Raw genomic sequence first — 18,279 nt, 5'->3', positions numbered from 1 at the left:
CACTGTGTACCACGAGCGTGGACGCGGCCCGAGGGATCATACTGAGCACGCGCACATCGAGCAGTTCAAAGTCAATGGAGCATGCGCGGACGAGCATGTCTCTCTAGTGGGCGATCGGCGTTTAATCATACTGCGCATGCGTAGGCTCGCAAAACTTCAGTTTTTTTTTACTAGTATCATCCACTGAGCATGCCCAAAAGAAGAACAGCAGATGGGCGTGGTCTGGCTGTAATCTGCCGTTGACCATGCGCGGATGGTTAGTGTCTTAAGTGTGCGCTCATACATCTTTTCTGCGCATGCGCCGATGGATAGTCTCCCCAGTATGCGTTTATATATTTCCTCTGCGCATGAGCAGTTTGTTTAATATCTTGATTGTAGGCACCGAGGTCTCTTCTGCGCATGCGCCAGCAGAGGCTGACAGTGAAGGCTGAAGACAGCGACCCTGACCCTTCACTCTGAGGCCTCTGAGCAGAGAGCGGCGACCATGAGAGGCCGAGGAGAGCTGTGTCAGCAGGCCCCAGGGGAGGTGAGTGCAGAGGATGAGAGGAGAGAGCTGTGTCAGCAGGTCCCAGGGGAGGTGAGTGCAGAGGATGAGAGGAGAGAGCTGTGCCAGCAGGCCCCAGGGGAGGTGAGTGCAGAGGATGAGAGGAGAGGAGAGAGCTGTGCCAGCAGGCCCCAGGGGAGGTGAGTGCAGAGGATGAGAGGAGAGAGCTTTGCCTGCAGGCCCCAGGGGAGGTGAGTGCAGAGGATGAGAGGAGAGAGCTGTGCCAGCAGGCCCCAGGGGAGGTGAGTGCAGAGGATGAGAGGAGAGGAGAGAGCTGTGCCAGCAGGCCCCAGGGGAGGTGAGTGCAGAGGATGAGAGGAGAGAGCTGTGCCAGCAGGCCCCGGGGAGGTGAGTGCAGAGGATGAGAGGAGAGAGCTGTGCCAGCAGGCCCCAGGGGAGGTGAGTGCAGAGGATGAGAGGAGAGAGCTGTGCCAGCAGGCCCCAGGGGAGGTGAGTGCAGAGGATGAGAGGAGAGAGCTGTGCCAGCAGGCCCCAGGGGAGGTGAGTGCAGAGGATGAGAGGAGAGAGCTGTGCCAGCAGGCCCCAGGGGAGGTGAGTGCAGAGGATGAGAGGAGAGAGCTGTGCCAGCAGGCCCCAGGGGAGGTGAGTGCAGAGGATGAGAGGAGAGGAGAGAGCTTTGCCTGCAGGCCCCAGGGGAGGTGAGTGCAGAGGATGAGAGGAGAGGAGAGAGCTGTGCCAGCAGGCCCCAGGGGAGGTGAGTGCAGAGGATGAGAGGAGAGAGCTGTGTCAGCAGGCCCCAGGGGAGGTGAGTGCAGAGGATGAGAGGAGAGAGCTGTGCCAGCAGGCCCCGGGGGAGGTGAGTGCAGAGGATGAGAGGAGAGGAGAGAGCTGTGCCATCAGGCCCCAGGGGAGGTGAGTGCAGAGGATGAGAGAGGAGAGAGCTGTGCCAGCAGGCCCCAGGGGAGCTGAGTGCAGAGGATGAGAGGAGAGAGCTGTGCCAGCAGGCCCCGGGGGAGGTGAGTGCAGAGGATGAGAGAGGAGAGAGCTGTGCCAGCAGGCCCCAGGGGAGGTGAGTGCAGAGGATGAGAGGAGAGGAGAGAGCTGTGCCAGCAGGCCCCAGGGGAGGAGAGTGCAGAGGATGAGAGGAGAGAGCTGTGCCAGCAGGCCCCAGGGGAGGTGAGTGCAGAGGATGAGAGGAGAGAGCTGTGCCAGCAGGCCCCAGGGGAGGTGAGTGCAGAGGATGAGAGGAGAGGAGAGAGCTGTGCCAGCAGGCCCCAGGGGAGGAGAGTGCAGAGGATGAGAGGAGAGAGCTGTGCCAGCAGGCCCCAGGGGAGGTGAGTGCAGAGGATGAGGGAGGAGAGAGCTGTGTCAGCAGGCCCTAGGGGAGGTGAGTGCAGAGGATGAGAGGAGAGAGCTGTGCCAGCAGTCCCCAGGGGGGTGAGTGCAGAGGATGAGAGGAGAGAGCTGTGCCAGCAGGCCCTAGGGGAGGTGAGTGCAGAGGATGAGAGGAGAGGAGAGAGCTGTGCCAGCAGGCCCCAGGGGAGGTGAGTGCAGAGGATGAGAGGAGAGGAGAGAGCTGTGCCAGCAGGCCCTAGGGGAGGTGAGTGCAGAGGATGAGAGGAGAGAGCTGTGCCAGCAGGCCCCAGGGGAGGTGAGTGCAGAGGATGAGAGGAGAGGAGAGAGCTGTGCCAGCAGGCCCCAGGGGAGGTGAGTGCAGAGGATGAGAGGAGAGAGCTGTGCCAGCAGGCCCCAGGGGAGGAGAGTGCAGAGGATGAGAGGAGAGAGCTGTGCCAGCAGGCCCCAGGGGAGGTGAGTGCAGAGGATGAGAGGAGAGGAGAGAGCTTTGCCTGCAGGCCCCAGGGGAGGTGAGTGCAGAGGATGAGAGGAGAGAGCTGTGTCAGCAGGCCCCAGGGGAGGTGAGTGCAGAGGATGAGAGAGGAGAGGAGAGAGCTGTGCCAGCAGGCCCCAGGGGAGGTGAGTGCAGAGGATGAGAGGAGAGAGTTGTGCCAGCAGGCCCCAGGGGAGGTGAGTGCAGAGGATGAGAGGAGAGAGCTGTGCCAGCAGGCCCCAGGGGAGGTGAGTGCAGAGGATGAGAGGAGAGGAGAGAGCTTTGCCTGCAGGCCCCAGGGGAGGTGAGTGCAGAGGATGAGAGGAGAGAGCTGTGTCAGCAGGCCCTAGGGGAGGTGAGTGCAGAGGATGAGAGAGGAGAGGAGAGAGCTGTGCCAGCAGGCCCCAGGGGAGGTGAGTGCAGAGGATGAGAGGAGAGAGTTGTGCCAGCAGGCCCCAGGGGAGGTGAGTGCAGAGGATGAGAGGAGAGGAGAGAGCTTTGCCTGCAGGCCCCAGGGGAGGTGAGTGCAGAGGATGAGAGGAGAGAGCTGTGTCAGCAGGCCCCAGGGGAGGTGAGTGCAGAGGATGAGAGGAGAGGAGAGAGCTGTGCCAGCAGGCCCCAGGGGAGGTGAGTGCAGAGGATGAGAGGAGAGAGCTGTGCCAGCAGGCCCCAGGGGAGGAGAGTGCAGAGGATGAGAGGAGAGAGCTGTGCCAGCAGGCCCCAGGGGAGGTGAGTGCAGAGGATGAGAGGAGAGAGCTGTGCCAGCAGGCCCTAGGGGAGGTGAGTGCAGAGGATGAGAGGAGAGGAGAGAGCTGTGCCAGCAGGCCCCAGGGGAGGTGAGTGCAGAGGATGAGAGGAGAGGAGAGAGCTGTGCCAGCAGGCCCTAGGGGAGGTGAGTGCAGAGGATGAGAGGAGAGAGCTGTGCCAGCAGGCCCCAGGGGAGGTGAGTGCAGAGGATGAGAGGAGAGGAGAGAGCTGTGCCAGCAGGCCCCAGGGGAGGTGAGTGCAGAGGATGAGAGGAGAGAGCTGTGCCAGCAGGCCCCAGGGGAGGAGAGTGCAGAGGATGAGAGGAGAGAGCTGTGCCAGCAGGCCCCAGGGGAGGTGAGTGCAGAGGATGAGAGGAGAGGAGAGAGCTTTGCCTGCAGGCCCCAGGGGAGGTGAGTGCAGAGGATGAGAGGAGAGAGCTGTGTCAGCAGGCCCCAGGGGAGGTGAGTGCAGAGGATGAGAGAGGAGAGGAGAGAGCTGTGCCAGCAGGCCCCAGGGGAGGTGAGTGCAGAGGATGAGAGGAGAGAGTTGTGCCAGCAGGCCCCAGGGGAGGTGAGTGCAGAGGATGAGAGGAGAGGAGAGAGCTTTGCCTGCAGGCCCCAGGGGAGGTGAGTGCAGAGGATGAGAGGAGAGAGCTGTGTCAGCAGGCCCCAGGGGAGGTGAGTGCAGAGGATGAGAGAGGAGAGGAGAGAGCTGTGCCAGCAGGCCCCAGGGGAGGTGAGTGCAGCAGGATGAGAGGAGAGGGCTGTGCCAGCAGGCCCCAGGGGAGGTGAGTGCAGCAGGATGGGTGGAGAGGAGAGAGCTGTGCCAGCAGGCCCCAGGGGAGGTGAGTGCAGAGGATGAGAGGAGAGAGCTGTGCCAGCAGGCCCCAGGGGAGGTGAGTGCAGAGGATGAGAGGAGAGAGCTGTGCCAGCAGGCCCCAGGGGAGGAGAGTGCAGAGGATGAGAGGAGAGAGCTGTGCCAGCAGGCCCCAGGGGAGGTGAGTGCAGAGGATGAGAGGAGAGAGCTGTGCCAGCAGGCCCTAGGGGAGGTGAGTGCAGAGGATGAGAGGAGAGGAGAGAGCTGTGCCAGCAGGCCCCAGGGGAGGTGAGTGCAGAGGATGAGAGGAGAGAGCTGTGCCAGCAGGCCCCAGGGGAGGTGAGTGCAGAGGATGAGAGGAGAGAGCTGTGCCAGCAGGCCCCAGGGGAGGTGAGTGCAGAGGATGAGAGGAGAGAGCTGTGCCAGCAGGCCCCAGGGGAGGAGAGTGCAGAGGATGAGAGGAGAGAGCTGTGCCAGCAGGCCCCAGGGGAGGTGAGTGCAGAGGATGAGAGGAGAGGAGAGAGCTGTGCCAGCAGGCCCCAGGGGAGGTGAGTGCAGAGGATGAGAGGAGAGGAGAGAGCTGTGCCAGCAGGCCCTAGGGGAGGTGAGTGCAGAGGATGAGAGGAGAGAGCTGTGCCAGCAGGCCCCAGGGGAGGTGAGTGCAGAGGATGAGAGGAGAGGAGAGAGCTGTGCCAGCAGGCCCCAGGGGAGGTGAGTGCAGAGGATGAGAGGAGAGAGCTGTGCCAGCAGGCCCCAGGGGAGGAGAGTGCAGAGGATGAGAGGAGAGAGCTGTGCCAGCAGGCCCCAGGGGAGGTGAGTGCAGAGGATGAGAGGAGAGGAGAGAGCTTTGCCTGCAGGCCCCAGGGGAGGTGAGTGCAGAGGATGAGAGGAGAGAGCTGTGTCAGCAGGCCCCAGGGGAGGTGAGTGCAGAGGATGAGAGAGGAGAGGAGAGAGCTGTGCCAGCAGGCCCCAGGGGAGGTGAGTGCAGAGGATGAGAGGAGAGAGTTGTGCCAGCAGGCCCCAGGGGAGGTGAGTGCAGAGGATGAGAGGAGAGGAGAGAGCTTTGCCTGCAGGCCCCAGGGGAGGTGAGTGCAGAGGATGAGAGGAGAGAGCTGTGTCAGCAGGCCCCAGGGGAGGTGAGTGCAGAGGATGAGAGAGGAGAGGTGAGAGCTGTGCCAGCAGGCCCCAGGGGAGGTGAGTGCAGAGGATGAGAGGAGAGAGTTGTGCCAGCAGGCCCCAGGGGAGGTGAGTGCAGAGGATGAGAGGAGAGGAGAGAGCTTTGCCTGCAGGCCCCAGGGGAGGTGAGTGCAGAGGATGAGAGGAGAGAGCTGTGTCAGCAGGCCCCAGGGGAGGTGAGTGCAGAGGATGAGAGGAGAGGAGAGAGCTGTGCCAGCAGGCCCCTGGGGAGGTGAGTGCAGAGGATGAGAGGAGAGAGCTGTGCCAGCAGGCCCCAGGGGAGGAGAGTGCAGAGGATGAGAGGAGAGAGCTGTGCCAGCAGGCCCCAGGGGAGGTGAGTGCAGAGGATGAGAGGAGAGAGCTGTGCCAGCAGGCCCTAGGGGAGGTGAGTGCAGAGGATGAGAGGAGAGGAGAGAGCTGTGCCAGCAGGCCCCAGGGGAGGTGAGTGCAGAGGATGAGAGGAGAGGAGAGAGCTGTGCCAGCAGGCCCTAGGGGAGGTGAGTGCAGAGGATGAGAGGAGAGAGCTGTGCCAGCAGGCCCCAGGGGAGGTGAGTGCAGAGGATGAGAGGAGAGGAGAGAGCTGTGCCAGCAGGCCCCAGGGGAGGTGAGTGCAGAGGATGAGAGGAGAGAGCTGTGCCAGCAGGCCCCAGGGGAGGAGAGTGCAGAGGATGAGAGGAGAGAGCTGTGCCAGCAGGCCCCAGGGGAGGTGAGTGCAGAGGATGAGAGGAGAGGAGAGAGCTTTGCCTGCAGGCCCCAGGGGAGGTGAGTGCAGAGGATGAGAGGAGAGAGCTGTGTCAGCAGGCCCCAGGGGAGGTGAGTGCAGAGGATGAGAGAGGAGAGGAGAGAGCTGTGCCAGCAGGCCCCAGGGGAGGTGAGTGCAGAGGATGAGAGGAGAGAGTTGTGCCAGCAGGCCCCAGGGGAGGTGAGTGCAGAGGATGAGAGGAGAGGAGAGAGCTTTGCCTGCAGGCCCCAGGGGAGGTGAGTGCAGAGGATGAGAGGAGAGAGCTGTGTCAGCAGGCCCCAGGGGAGGTGAGTGCAGAGGATGAGAGAGGAGAGGAGAGAGCTGTGCCAGCAGGCCCCAGGGGAGGTGAGTGCAGCAGGATGAGAGGAGAGGGCTGTGCCAGCAGGCCCCAGGGGAGGTGAGTGCAGCAGGATGGGTGGAGAGGAGAGAGCTGTGCCAGCAGGCCCCAGGGGAGGTGAGTGCAGAGGATGAGAGGAGAGAGCTGTGTCAGCAGGCCCCAGGGGAGGTGAGTGCAGAGGATGAGAGGAGAGGAGAGAGCTGTGCCAGCAGGCCCCAGGGGAGGTGAGTGCAGAGGAAGAGAGAGGAGAGAGCTGTGCCAGCAGGCCCCAGGGGAGGTGAGTGCAGAGGATGAGAGGAGAGGAGAGAGCTGTGCCAGCAGGCCCTAGGGGAGGTGAGGGCAGAGGTTGAGAGGAGAGGAGAGAGCTGTGCCAGCAGGCCCCAGGGGAGGTGAGTGCAGAGGATGAGAGGAGAGGAGAGAGCTGTGCCAGCAGGCCCCAGGGGAGGTGAGTGCAGCAGGATGAGAGGAGAGGGCTGTGCCAGCAGGCCCCAGGGGAGGTGAGTGCAGCAGGATGGGTGGAGAGGAGAGAGCTGTGCCAGCAGGCCCCAGGGGAGGTGAGTGCAGAGGATGAGAGGAGAGAGCTGTCCCAGCAGGCCCCAGGGGAGGTGAGTGCAGAGGATGAGAGGAGAGGAGAGAGCTTTGCCTGCAGGCCCCAGGGGAGGTGAGTGCAGCAGGATGGGTGGAGAGGAGAGAGCTGTGCCAGCAGGCCCCAGGGGAGGTGAGTGCAGAGGATGAGAGGAGAGAGCTGTGCCCGCAGGCCCCAGGGGAGGTGAGTGCAGAGGATGAGAGGAGAGGAGAGGAGAGAGCTGTGCCAGAGGCCCCAGGGGAGGTGAGTGCAGCAGGATGAGAGAGGAGAGAGCTGTGCCATCAGGCCCCAGGGGAGGTGAGTGCAGAGGATGAGAGAGGAGAGAGCTGTGCCAGCAGGCCCCAGGGGAGCTGAGTGCAGAGGATGAGAGGAGAGAGCTGTGCCAGCAGGCCCCGGGGGAGGTGAGTGCAGAGGATGAGAGAGGAGAGAGCTGTGCCTGCAGGCCCCAGGGGAGGTGAGTGCAGAGGATGAGAGGAGAGGAGAGAGCTTTGCCTGCAGGCCCCAGGGGAGGTGAGTGCAGAGGATGAGAGGAGAGAGCTGTGCCAGCAGGCCCCAGGGGAGGTGAGTGCAGAGGATGAGAGAGAGGAGAGAGCTGTGCCAGCAGGCCCCATGGGAGGTGAGTGCAGAGGATGAGAGGAGGGAGCTGTGCCAGCAGGCCCCATGGGAGGTGAGTGCAGAGGATGAGAGGAGAGAGCTGTGCCAGCAGGCCCCATGGGAGGTGAGTGCAGAGGATGAGAGAGGAGAGAGCTGTGCCAGCAGGCCCCAGGGGAGCTGAGTGCAGAGGATGAGAGGAGAGAGCTGTGCCAGCAAACCCCAGGGGAGGTGAGTGCAGAGGATGAGAGAGGAGAGAGCTGTGCCAGCAGGCCCCAGGGGAGGTGAGTGCAGAGGATGAGAGAGGAGAGAGCTGTGCCAGCAGGCCCCAGGGGAGGTGAGTGCAGAGGATGAGAGGAGAGGAGAGAGCTTTGCCTGCAGGCCCCAGGGGAGGTGAGTGCAGAGGATGAGAGGAGAGAGCTGTGCCAGCAGGCCCCATGGGAGGTGAGTGCAGAGGATGAGAGAAGAGAGCTGTGCCCGCAGGCCCCAGGGGAGGTGAGTGCAGAGGATAAGAGGAGAGAGCTGTGCCAGCAGGCCCCAGGGGAGGTGAGTGCAGCAGGATGAGAGAGGAGAGAGCTGTGCCAGCAGGCCTCAGGGGAGGGGAGTGCAGAGGATGAGAGGAGAGAGCTGTGCCAGCAGGCCCCAGGGGAGGTGAGTGCAGCAGGATGAGAGGAGAGAGCTGTGCCAGCAGGCCCCAGGGGAGGTGAGTGCAGAGGATGAGAGGAGAGAGCTGTGCCAGCAGGCCACATGGGAGGTGAGTGCAGAGGATGAGAGGAGAGAGCTGTGCCAGCAGGCCCCAGGGGAGGTGAGTGCAGAGGATGAGAGAAGAGAGAGCTGTGTCAGCAGGCCCCATGGGAGGTGAGTGCAGAGGATGAGAGGAGAGAGCTGTGCCAGCAGGCCCCGGGGGAGATGAGTGCAGAGGATGAGAGAGGAGAGAGCTGTGCCAGCAGGCCCCGGGGGAGGTGAGTGCAGAGGATGAGAGAGGAGAGAGCTGTGCTAGCAGGCCCCGGGGGAGGTGAGTGCAGAGGATGAGAGGAGAGGAGAGAGCTTTGCCTGCAGGCCCCAGGGGAGGTGAGTGCAGAGGATGAGAGGAGAGAGCTGTGCCAGCAGGCCCCATGGGAGGTGAGTGCAGAGGATGAGAGGAGAGAGCTGTGCCAGCAGGCCCCAGGGGAGGTGAGTGCAGAGGATGAGAGAGGAGAGAGCTGTGCCAGCAGGCCCCAGGGGAGGTGAGTGCAGAGGATGAGAGGAGAGGAGAGAGCTTTGCCTGCAGGCCCCAGGGGAGGTGAGTGCAGAGGATGAGAGGAGAGAGCTGTGCCAGCAGGCCCCAGGGGAGGTGAGTGCAGAGGATGAGAGAGAGGAGAGAGCTGTGCCCGCAGGCCCCAGGGGAGGTGAGTGCAGAGGATGAGAGAAAAGAGCTGTGCCCGCAGGCCCCAGGGGAGGTGAGTGCAGAGGATGAGAGGAGAGAGCTGTGCCAGCAGGCCCCAGGGGAGGCGAGTGCAGCAGGATGAGAGAGGGGAGAGCTGTGCCAGCAGGCCTCAGGGGAGGTGAGTGCAGAGGATGAGAGGAGAGAGCTGTGCCCGCAGGCCCCAGGGGAGGTGAGTGCAGAGGATGAGAGGAGAGAGCTGTGCCAGCAGGCCCCAGGGGAGGTGAGTGCAGAGGATGAGAGGAGAGGAGAGGAGAGAGCTGTGCCAGCAGGCCCCAGGGGAGCTGAGTGCAGTGGGATGAGAGAGGAGAGAGCTGTCCCAGCAGGCCCCAGGGGAGGTGAGTGCAGAGGATGAGAGGAGAGGAGAGAGCTGTGCCAGCAGGCCCCAGGGGAGGTGAGTGCAGAGGATGAGAGAGGAGAGAGCTGTGCCAGCAGGCCCCATGGGAGGTGAGTGCAGAGGATGAGAGGAGAGAGCTGTCCCAGCAGGCCCCAGGGAGGTGAGTGCAGAGGATGAGAGAGGAGAGGAAAGAGCTGTGCCAGCAGGCCCCAGGGGAGGTGAGTGCAGAGGATGAGAGGAGAGAGCTGTCCCAGCAGGCCCCAGGGGAGGTGAGTGCAGAGGAAGAGAGGAGAGAGCTGTGCCAGCAGGCCCTAGGGGAGGTGAGTGCAGAGGATGAGAGAGGAGAGAGCTGTGCCAGCAGGCCCCAGGGGAGGTGAGTGCAGAGGATGAGAGAAGAGAGAGCTGTGCCCGCTGGCCCCAGGGGAGATGAGTGCAGAGGATGAGAGAGGAGAGAGCTGTGCCAGCAGGCCCCATGGGAGGTGAGTGCAGAGGATGAGAGAGGAGAGAGCTGTGTCAGCAGGTCCCAGGGGAGGTGAGTGCAGAGGATGAGAGGAGAGAGCTGTGCCAGCAGGCCCCAGGGGAGGTGAGTGCAGAGGATGAGAGGAGAGAGCGCCAGCAGGCCCCATGGGAGGTGAGTGCAGAGGATGAGAGGAGAGAGCTGTGCCCGCAGGCCCCAGGGGAGGTGAGCGCAGAGGATGAGAGGAGAGGAGAGAGCTGTTCCAGCAGGCCCCAGGGGAGGTGAGTGCAGAGGATGAGAGGAGAGAGCTGTGCCAGCAGGCCCCATGGGAGGTGAGTGCAGAGGATGAGAGGAGAGAGCTGTGCCAGCAGGCCCCAGGGGAGGTGAGTGCAGAGGATGAGAGAGGAGAGAGCTGTGCCAGCAGGCCCCATGGGAGGTGAGTGCAGAGGATGAGAGGAGAGAGCTGTGCCAGCAGGCCCCATGGGAGGTGAGTGCAGAGGATGAGAGGAGAGAGCTGTGCCAGCAGGCCCCAGGGGAGGTGAGTGCAGAGGATGAGAGAAGAGAGAGCTTTGTCAGCAGGCCCCAGGGGAGGTGAGTGCAGAGGATGAGAGGAGAGGAGAGAGCTGTGCCCGCAGGCCCCAGGGGAGGTGAGTGCAGAGGATGAGTGGAGAGGAGAGAGCTGTCCCAGCAGGCCCCAGCGGAGGTGAGTGCTTCGTATTACTATTGGTTGTCGTAGTGTTGATGTTATCGTACTTTTGAGCGAATGTATAGACTCTTCCCTGTTGGTAATCATTTAGGTCGCGTCTGAATTTTCAATTTTTTCTCTGTATGATATCTTCTTCATATTCATCCAGGAATTTGTTCAAGATGTCATAGTTCTTTACGGTAATTTCTCCCCAGTTGGCTTCTTCAATTCTCTTAGATAGATTGTCCACTCCTTTTTTATTTGTTTCATATTCCTCCTGTGCAATATCAATTAATTGTCTTATTATGTTGTTGGATGCTGTACGGAGATTTTCCTCCCATAGTTGTAATTTTTCTGGGGATGTGGTATCTATTGGGGGGAAGATAAGGATACGGAGACTTCGTGGGATAAGATTGTGTTCCAGATATTTTTTAAGTGATGCTCCTTCCCACCATTTGGAGGTCTCTTTCTTCGCTGCTCTTTCTAGTGCTTGGAAGGTACTTTTTGCTGACGTCAAGTTGGTTGTGCTGGGTGTTTTGCTAATTGCGGCTCCGGTAGGGTCAAAGGCTTCTGCTAGTCTGTTGTTGCGTCTATCCCGGCGATTGCCGTATGATGACATTGTAGTCGTAGTTATAATCTTTCCTTTTTTGACCAAATTGGTTTCGATTTTTTTAGCACTCTGGTCACATACTTTGATTTAGTTGGATATGGTGCTTGGATGTCCATTCATTTGTTTTCTACAGAGAGGGAGTGGTCCACAGGAAAATCCAAGTCCACATCAGTTTTCACAAGGCTTTGGTGACGGTAACACACTCAAAAAAACTCTGGACCTCTTGAGTTTTTAGACAATTAAGTTTTGAAGGGGGTAATGAGTGTGTTAGGTGTTAGGTCTTAATGTCCTTAGGCTCAATCCTTATTTGTATAAACAGAATCAAGAAAGTCCTTATTTTGTAGAAAAGTTGCTCTTTATTTGTGTAGATAAAAACGTGGACAGCCGACACGTGTTTCGCCCCTATGGCGATTTGCGCCAGGGCTTTTTCAAGGCTGTAAGGAATCACAATTGAATATGTAAGTGTACATGAATTAGGAAAGAATGCCTTTGACCCCAATACACGTGCAAGGATTCGAGAAAAAAGTAGTGTAAAGTCAGGACATGTTAGTGTAGTTTCTGATATATGATCAACGGATAGATAAGACCCCAATGGTGAGTTTTTGAGAACATGGAAAAAAGGGTAAGTGCATAAAGGCAAGGACCATTAACCATGTGATTTGACTACCTAGGTTTTGTGAGAGTTATATGTAAAGTTGTTAAGAGTGAAAATACAGGTTTGTTAGAGGTGAAAGAAGATCAGAGTGATCATGATTTAGAAAACACTAATGCTCTGCGGGTATGGCTTCCTTTCATTCTTCTACATGGGACACACAATGATGCTCTGCGGGTATGGCTTCCTTTCATTCTTCTACATGGGACACACAATGATGCTCTGCGGGTGTGGCTTCCTTTCCTCCTTCTACATAGGAAACGCACTAATGCTCTGCGGGTATGGCTTCCTTTCATTCTTCTACATGGGACACACAATGATGCTCTGCGGGTGTGGCTTCCTTTCCTTCTTCTACATGGGGACGCAGTGATGCTCTGCAGTTGTGGCTTCCTTTTCTTCTTCTACAGAGAGGACACAGGGATGCTCTGCGGCTGTGGCTTCCTTTCCTTCTTCTACATGGGGACGCAGTGATGCTCTGCGGGTGTGGCTTCCTTTCCTCCTTCTACATGGGGACACAATGATGTTCTGCGGGTGTGGCTTCCTTTCGTTCTTCTACAAGGGGACACAGTGATGCTCTGCGGCTGTGGCTTCCTTTCCTTCTTCTACATGGAGACGCAGTGATGTTCTGCGGGTGTGGCTTCCTTTCCTCCTTCTACATGGGGACACAATGATGTTCTGCGGGTGTGGCTTCCTTTCCTTCTTCTACAAGGGGACACAGTGATGCTCTGCGGCTGTGGCTTCCTTTCCTTCTTCTACATGGGAGACACAGTGATGCTCTGCGGCTTCTTTTCCTTCTTCTACAAGGGAGACACAATGATGCTCTGCGGCTGTGGCTTCCTTTCCTTCTTCTACATGGGGACACAGCGATGCTCTGCAGTTGTGGCTTCCTTTTCTTCTTCTACAGAGAGGACACAGGGATGCTCTGCGGCTGTGGCTTCCTTTCCTTCTTCTACATGGGGACACAGTGATGCTCTGCGGCTGTGGCTTCCTTTCCTTCTTCTACAAGGGGACACAGTGATGCTCTGCGGCTGTGGCTTCCTTTCCTTCTTCTACATGGAGACGCAGTGATGTTCTGCGGGTGTGGCTTCCTTTCCTCCTTCTACATGGAGACACACTAATGCTCTGCGGGTGTGGCTTCTTTCCTTCTTCTACATGGGAGACACAGTGATGCTCTGCGGCTTCTTTTCCTTCTTCTACAAGGGAGACACAATGATGCTCTGCGGCTGTGGCTTCCTTTCCTTCTTCTACATGGGGACACAGCGATGCTCTGCAGTTGTGGCTTCCTTTTCTTCTTCTACAGAGAGGACACAGGGATGCTCTGCGGCTGTGGCTTCCTTTCCTTCTTCTACAGAGAGGACACAGTGATGCTCTGCGGGTGTGGCTTTGTTTAATTCTTCTATATGGGGACGCAGTGATGCTCTGCTGGTGTGGCTTCTTTCCTTCTTCTACATGGGGACGCAGTGATGCTCTGCGGGTGTGGCTTACTTTCCTTATTCTACGTAGGGAACACAATGATGCTCTGCGGGTGTGGCTTCCTTTCCTTCTTCTACATAGGGGACACAGTGACGCTCTGCGGGTGTGGCTTACTTTCCTTATTCTACGTAGGGAACACAATGATGCTCTGCGGGTGTGGCTTCCTTTCCTTCTTCTACATGGGAGACACAGTGATGCTCTGCAGGAAGCCACACCCGCAGAGCATCCCTGTGTGCCCCATGTAGAAGTAGGAAAGGAAGCCACAGCCGCAGAACATCACTGTGTCCCCATGTAGAAGAAGGAAAGGAAGCCACACCCGCAGAGCATCCCTGTGTGTCCCATGTAGAAGAAGTAAAGGAAGCCACAGCCACAGAACATCATTGTGTCTCCCAAGTAGAAGAAGGAAAGGAAGCCACACCCGCAGAGCATCACAGTGTCCCCATGCTGAAGAAGGAAAGGAAGCCACAGCCGCAGAGCATCACTGCGTCCCCATGTAGAAGAAGTAAAGGAAGCCACAGCCACAGAACATCATTGTGTCTCCCAAGTAGAAGAAGGAAAGGAAGCCACAGCCGCAGAGCATCACTGCGTCCCCATGCTGAAGAAGGAAAGGAAGCCTCAACCGCAGAGCATCACTGTGTCCCCATGTAGAAGAAGGAAAGGAAACCACACCAGCAGAGCATCACTGTGTCCCCATGTAGAAAAAGGAAATTAAGTCACACCCGCAGAGCATCACTGCGTCCCCATGTAGAAGAAGGAAAGGAAACCACACCAGCAGAGCATCACTGTGTCCCCATGTAGAAGAAGGAAATGAAGTCACACCCGCAGAGCATCACTGCATCCCCATGTAGAAGAAGGAAAGGAAGCCACACCCGCAGAGCATCTCTTCGTCCCTGTTAGACCCGGCCTCGTGGCGTGGTCCTCCCTGACCCGTAGCAACACCCTTCCGAGCTTTACACCACACCAGACCCCTGAGTCCCCCGGCCTAGCCAACCCTTCCCTCCATGTTACCCATAACCATCCCCGGACTTCCCCGTCCGTGCCTCCATCTTCCCGGCCCGTAGGCCCTGTGTGCCCACTTTCCGGCACCTAAGATGGCCGCCCGAGCCAGCGTGGCCTAGGCCGAGAGGCGCCACCCTGGCTGGAGGACAGAGCGCTCCCCTTGAGTGGGAGAAGAAGAAGCGGTATCATTCACACCTCCGACCTCTCCTCGAGAAGTGGGTTTCGATCGCCCCTCCGGCCACCCGGAGGGCTGGCTCCACGCCTGCTGTGTATCTGGGACTCCTCCCGAACCTGACATGAATGGATCAAAGGGCCGCGTGGCAGGAAACCCCAACAAGCGGCCCCCAGGTGCTAAGACCCCTGCAGACCAGAACTCCGGAGATCAAAGAGGACCAGTCCTATAACTGGGGTTGCTCCGGGACTATCGAGAGATTCGATTCTGGAATGACGAGAGCCCTGCTGACGTGGTCGCGGCTCGCTTGGCAGAGAAGGACTTCTGCTGGAACCACCTGAGCCCTGATGAGTGACTCATGGCTCCCTTGCAACTTTGAAACACTTGAGCCCTGCTGAGTGACTCGCGGCTCCCCTGAAGATCGTAAGACCTCCGACATCTTGCTTGAGCCCTGCTGAGTGACTCGCGGCTCCCCTGAAGATCGTAAGACATCCGACATCTTGCTTGAGCCCTGCTGAGTGACTCGCGGCTCCCCTGAAGATTGTAAGACCTCCGCCATCTTGCTTGAGCCCTGCCGAGTGACTCGCGGCTCCCTGACTCTCCGGGTCCGGCTGGACCCCAAAGATCGCATTGTATCCCCCGGCTCGAGGATTGAGAGCTGTGCGCCGGATACACACCAATATTGACACTGATCCCGAAAGACTGTCCCGCTACCTTTACCCTAACCAAGATTCTTTGAACCTTACTCTATTTGTAACCACCTGCCTTTGCCGATCATAAAGATCCCTTGAATCACGAGATAAAGAAACGTTCTTAAGAAGCTACGGTGTGGTGTCTCTTTGTCGTGTGGTGCTTGTGCAGGGTGTACGATCCTAGGTTCGAGACTCTCCCCCTGAGAAGTCTCCCGCCAGCGCTCATCTTGGTAACTAGGGAGGTGGATCCCAGGGTGGTCGGGTACTCTTCCTGCCCTCCCCTGATGTCGCCTTCTAACAGTCCCCATGTAGAAGAAGGATATGAAGGCACACGCGCAGAGCATCACTGCGTCCTCATGTAGAAGAAGGAAAGAAAGCCACACCCGCAGAGCATCTCTTTGTCCCCATATAGAAGAATGAAACAAAGCTACACCCGCAGAGCATCACTTTGTCCTCTCTGTAGAAGAAGGAAAGGAAGCCACACCTGAAGAGCATCACTGCGTCCCCATGTAGAAGAAGGAAAGGAAGCCACACCGCAGAGCATCACTGCGTCCCCATGTAGAAGAACAAAAGGAAGCCACACCTGAAGAGCATCACTGTGTCCCCATGTAGAAGAAGGAAAGGAAGCCACACCGCAGAGCATCACTGCGTCCCCATGTAGAAGAACAAAAGGAAGCCACACCCGCAGAGCATCACTGCGTCCCCATGTAGAAGAAGGAAAGGAAGCCACAGCCGCAGAGCATCACTGCGTCCCCATGTAGAAGAAGGAAAGGAAGCCACACCGCAGAGCATCACTGCGTCCCCATGTAGAAGAAGGAAAGGAAGCCACACCGCAGAGCATCACTGCGTCCCCATGTAGAAGAAGGAAAGGAAGCCACAGCCGCAGAGCATCACTGCGTCCCCTTGTAGAAGAAGGAAAGGAAGCCACACCGCAGAGCATCACTGCGTCCCCATGTAGAAGAAGGAAAGGAAGCCACAGCCGCAGAGCATCACTGTGTCCCCTTGTAGAAGAAGTAAAGGAAGCCACACCCACAGAGCATCACTGCGTCCCCATGTAGAAGAAGGAAAGGAAGCCACAGCCGCAGAGCATCCCTGCGTCCCCATGTAGAAGAAGGAAAGGAAGCCACAGCCGCAGAGCATCACTGTGTCCCCTTGTAGAAGAAGTAAAGGAAGCCACACCCACAGAGCATCACTGCGTCCCCATGTAGAAGAAGGAAAGGAAGCCACACCCGCAGAGCATCACTGTGTCCCCATGTAGAAGAAGGAAAGGAAGCCACAGCCGCAGAGCATCACTGTGTCCCCATGTAGAAGAAGGAAAGGAAGCCTCAGCCACAGAGCATCACTGTGTCTCCCATGTAGAAGGACAGGAAGCCACAGCCGCAGAGCATCACTGCGTCCCCTTGTAGAAGAACGAAAGGAAGCCACACCGCAGAGCATCACTGTGTCCCCATGTAGAAGAAGGAAAGGAAGCCACACCACAGAGCATCACTGCGTCCCCTTGTAGAAGAACGAAAGGAAGCCACACCGCAGAGCATCACTGTGCCCCCATGTAGAAGAAGGAAAGGAAGCCACACCGCAGAGCATCACTGCGTCCCCATGTAGAAGAACAAAAGGAAGCCACAGCCGCAGAGCATCACTGCGTCCCCATGTAGAAGAAGGAAAGGAAGCCACAGCCGCAGAGCATCACTGTGTCCTCTCTGTAGAAGAAGGAAAGGAAGCCACAGCCGCAGAGCATCACTGTGTCCTCTCTGTAGAAGAAGGAAAGGAAGCCACACCCGCAGAGCATCACTGCGTCCCCATGTAGAAGAAGGAAGGGAAGCCACAGCCGCAGAGCATCACTGCGTCCCCTTGTAGAAGAAGGAAAGGAAGCCACACCCGCAGAGCATCACTGTGTCCCCATGTAGAAGAAGGAAAGGAAGCCACACCGCAGAGCATCACTGTATCTCCGATGTAGAAGAAGGAAAGGAAGCCACAGCCGCAGAGCATCACTGCGTCCCCTTGTAGAAGAACGAAAGGAAGCCACACCGCAGAGCATCACTGCGTCCCCATGTAGAAGAACAAAAGGAAGCCACACCCGCAGAGCATCACTGCGTCCCCATGTAGAAGAAGGAAAGGAAGCCACACCGCAGAGCATCACTGCGTCCCCTTGTAGAAGAACGAAAGGAAGCCACAGCCGCAGAGCATCACTGCGTCCCCTTGTAGAAGAAGGAAAGGAAGCCACAGCCGCAGAGCATCACTGCGTCCCCATGCTGAAGAAGGAAAGGAAGCCACACACGCAGAGCATCACTGCGTCCCCATGTAGAAGAAGGAAAGGAAGCCACAGCCGCAGAGCATCATTGTGTCTCCCATGTAGAAGAAGGAAAGAAAGCCGCAGAGCATCACTGCGTCCCCATGTAGAAGAAGGAAAGGAAGCCACAGCCGCAGAGCATCACTGCGTCCCCTTGTAGAAGAACGAAAGGAAGCCACAGCCGCAGAGCATCACTGCGTCCCCTTGTAGAAGAACGAAAGGAAGCCACACCGCAGAGCATCACTGTGTCCCCATGTAGAAGAAGGAAAGGAAGCCTCAGCCGCAGAGCATCACTGCGTCCCCATGTAGAAGAAGGAAAGGAAGCCTCAGCCGCAGAGCATCACTGCGTCCCCTTGTAGAAGAAGGAAAGGAAGCCACGCCGCAGAGCATCACTGCGTCCCCATGTAGAAGAAGGAAAGGAAGCCACAGCCGCAGAGCATCACTGCGTCCCCTTGTAGAAGAACGAAAGGAAGCCACACCGCAGAGCATCACTGCGTCCCCATGTAGAAGAAGGAAAGGAAGCCACAGCCGCAGAGCATCACTGCGTCCCCATGCTGAAGAAGGAAAGGAAGCCACAGCCGCAGAGCATCACTGCGTCCCCATGTAGAAGAAGGAAAGGAAGCCACAGCCGCAGAGCATCACTGTGTCCTCTCTGTAGAAGAAGGAAAGGAAGCCACACACGCAGAGCATCACTGTGTCTCCCTTGTAGAAGAAGGAAAGGAAGCCTCAGCCGCAGAGCATCTCTTTGTCCCCATATAGAAGAATTAAACAATGCCACACCCGCAGAGCATCACTGCGTCCCCATGTAGAAGAAGGAAAGGAAGCCACACACGCAGAGCATCACTGTGTCCCCATGTAGAAGAAGGAAAGGAAGCCACAGCCGCAGAGCATCACTGTGTCCCCATGTAGAAGAAGGAAAGGAAGCCACACCCGCAGAGCATCACTGCGTCCCCATGTAGAAGAAGGAAAGGAAGCCACAGCCGCAGAGCATCACTGCGTCCCCATGTAGAAGAAGGAAAGGAAGCCACACCCGCAGAGCATCACTGCGTCCCCATGTAGAAGAAGGAAAGGAAGCCACACCCGCAGAGCATCACTGCGTCCCCATGTAGAAGAAGGAAAGGAAGCCACACCCGCAGAGCATCACTGTATCTCCCATGTAGAAGA

The 18,279-nt window shown here is 58.2% G+C and overlaps 1 protein-coding gene across 1 annotated transcript in view; it reads left to right on the top strand.

Moving 5' to 3' along the window:
- Nucleotides 1-392: 392 nt before the first annotated feature.
- LOC147736968 (uncharacterized) overlaps nucleotides 393-18,279 on the top strand; it is a 108,532-nt gene continuing 90,645 nt past the window's right edge. Inside the window, exon 1 of the mRNA XM_086954193.1 lies at nucleotides 393-526. Within this exon, the coding sequence (XP_086810319.1) occupies nucleotides 485-526 (42 nt within the window). The 5' untranslated portion in view covers nucleotides 393-484. The remainder of the gene's footprint in view (nucleotides 527-18,279) is intronic.

Source organism: Lissotriton vulgaris, chromosome 1_1, assembly GCF_964263255.1.
Source record: "Lissotriton vulgaris chromosome 1_1, aLisVul1.2, whole genome shotgun sequence".
NCBI classification, from domain to species: Eukaryota; Metazoa; Chordata; class Amphibia; order Caudata; family Salamandridae; genus Lissotriton; species Lissotriton vulgaris.
This window is presented reverse-complemented; position numbering and strand designations above follow the sequence as displayed.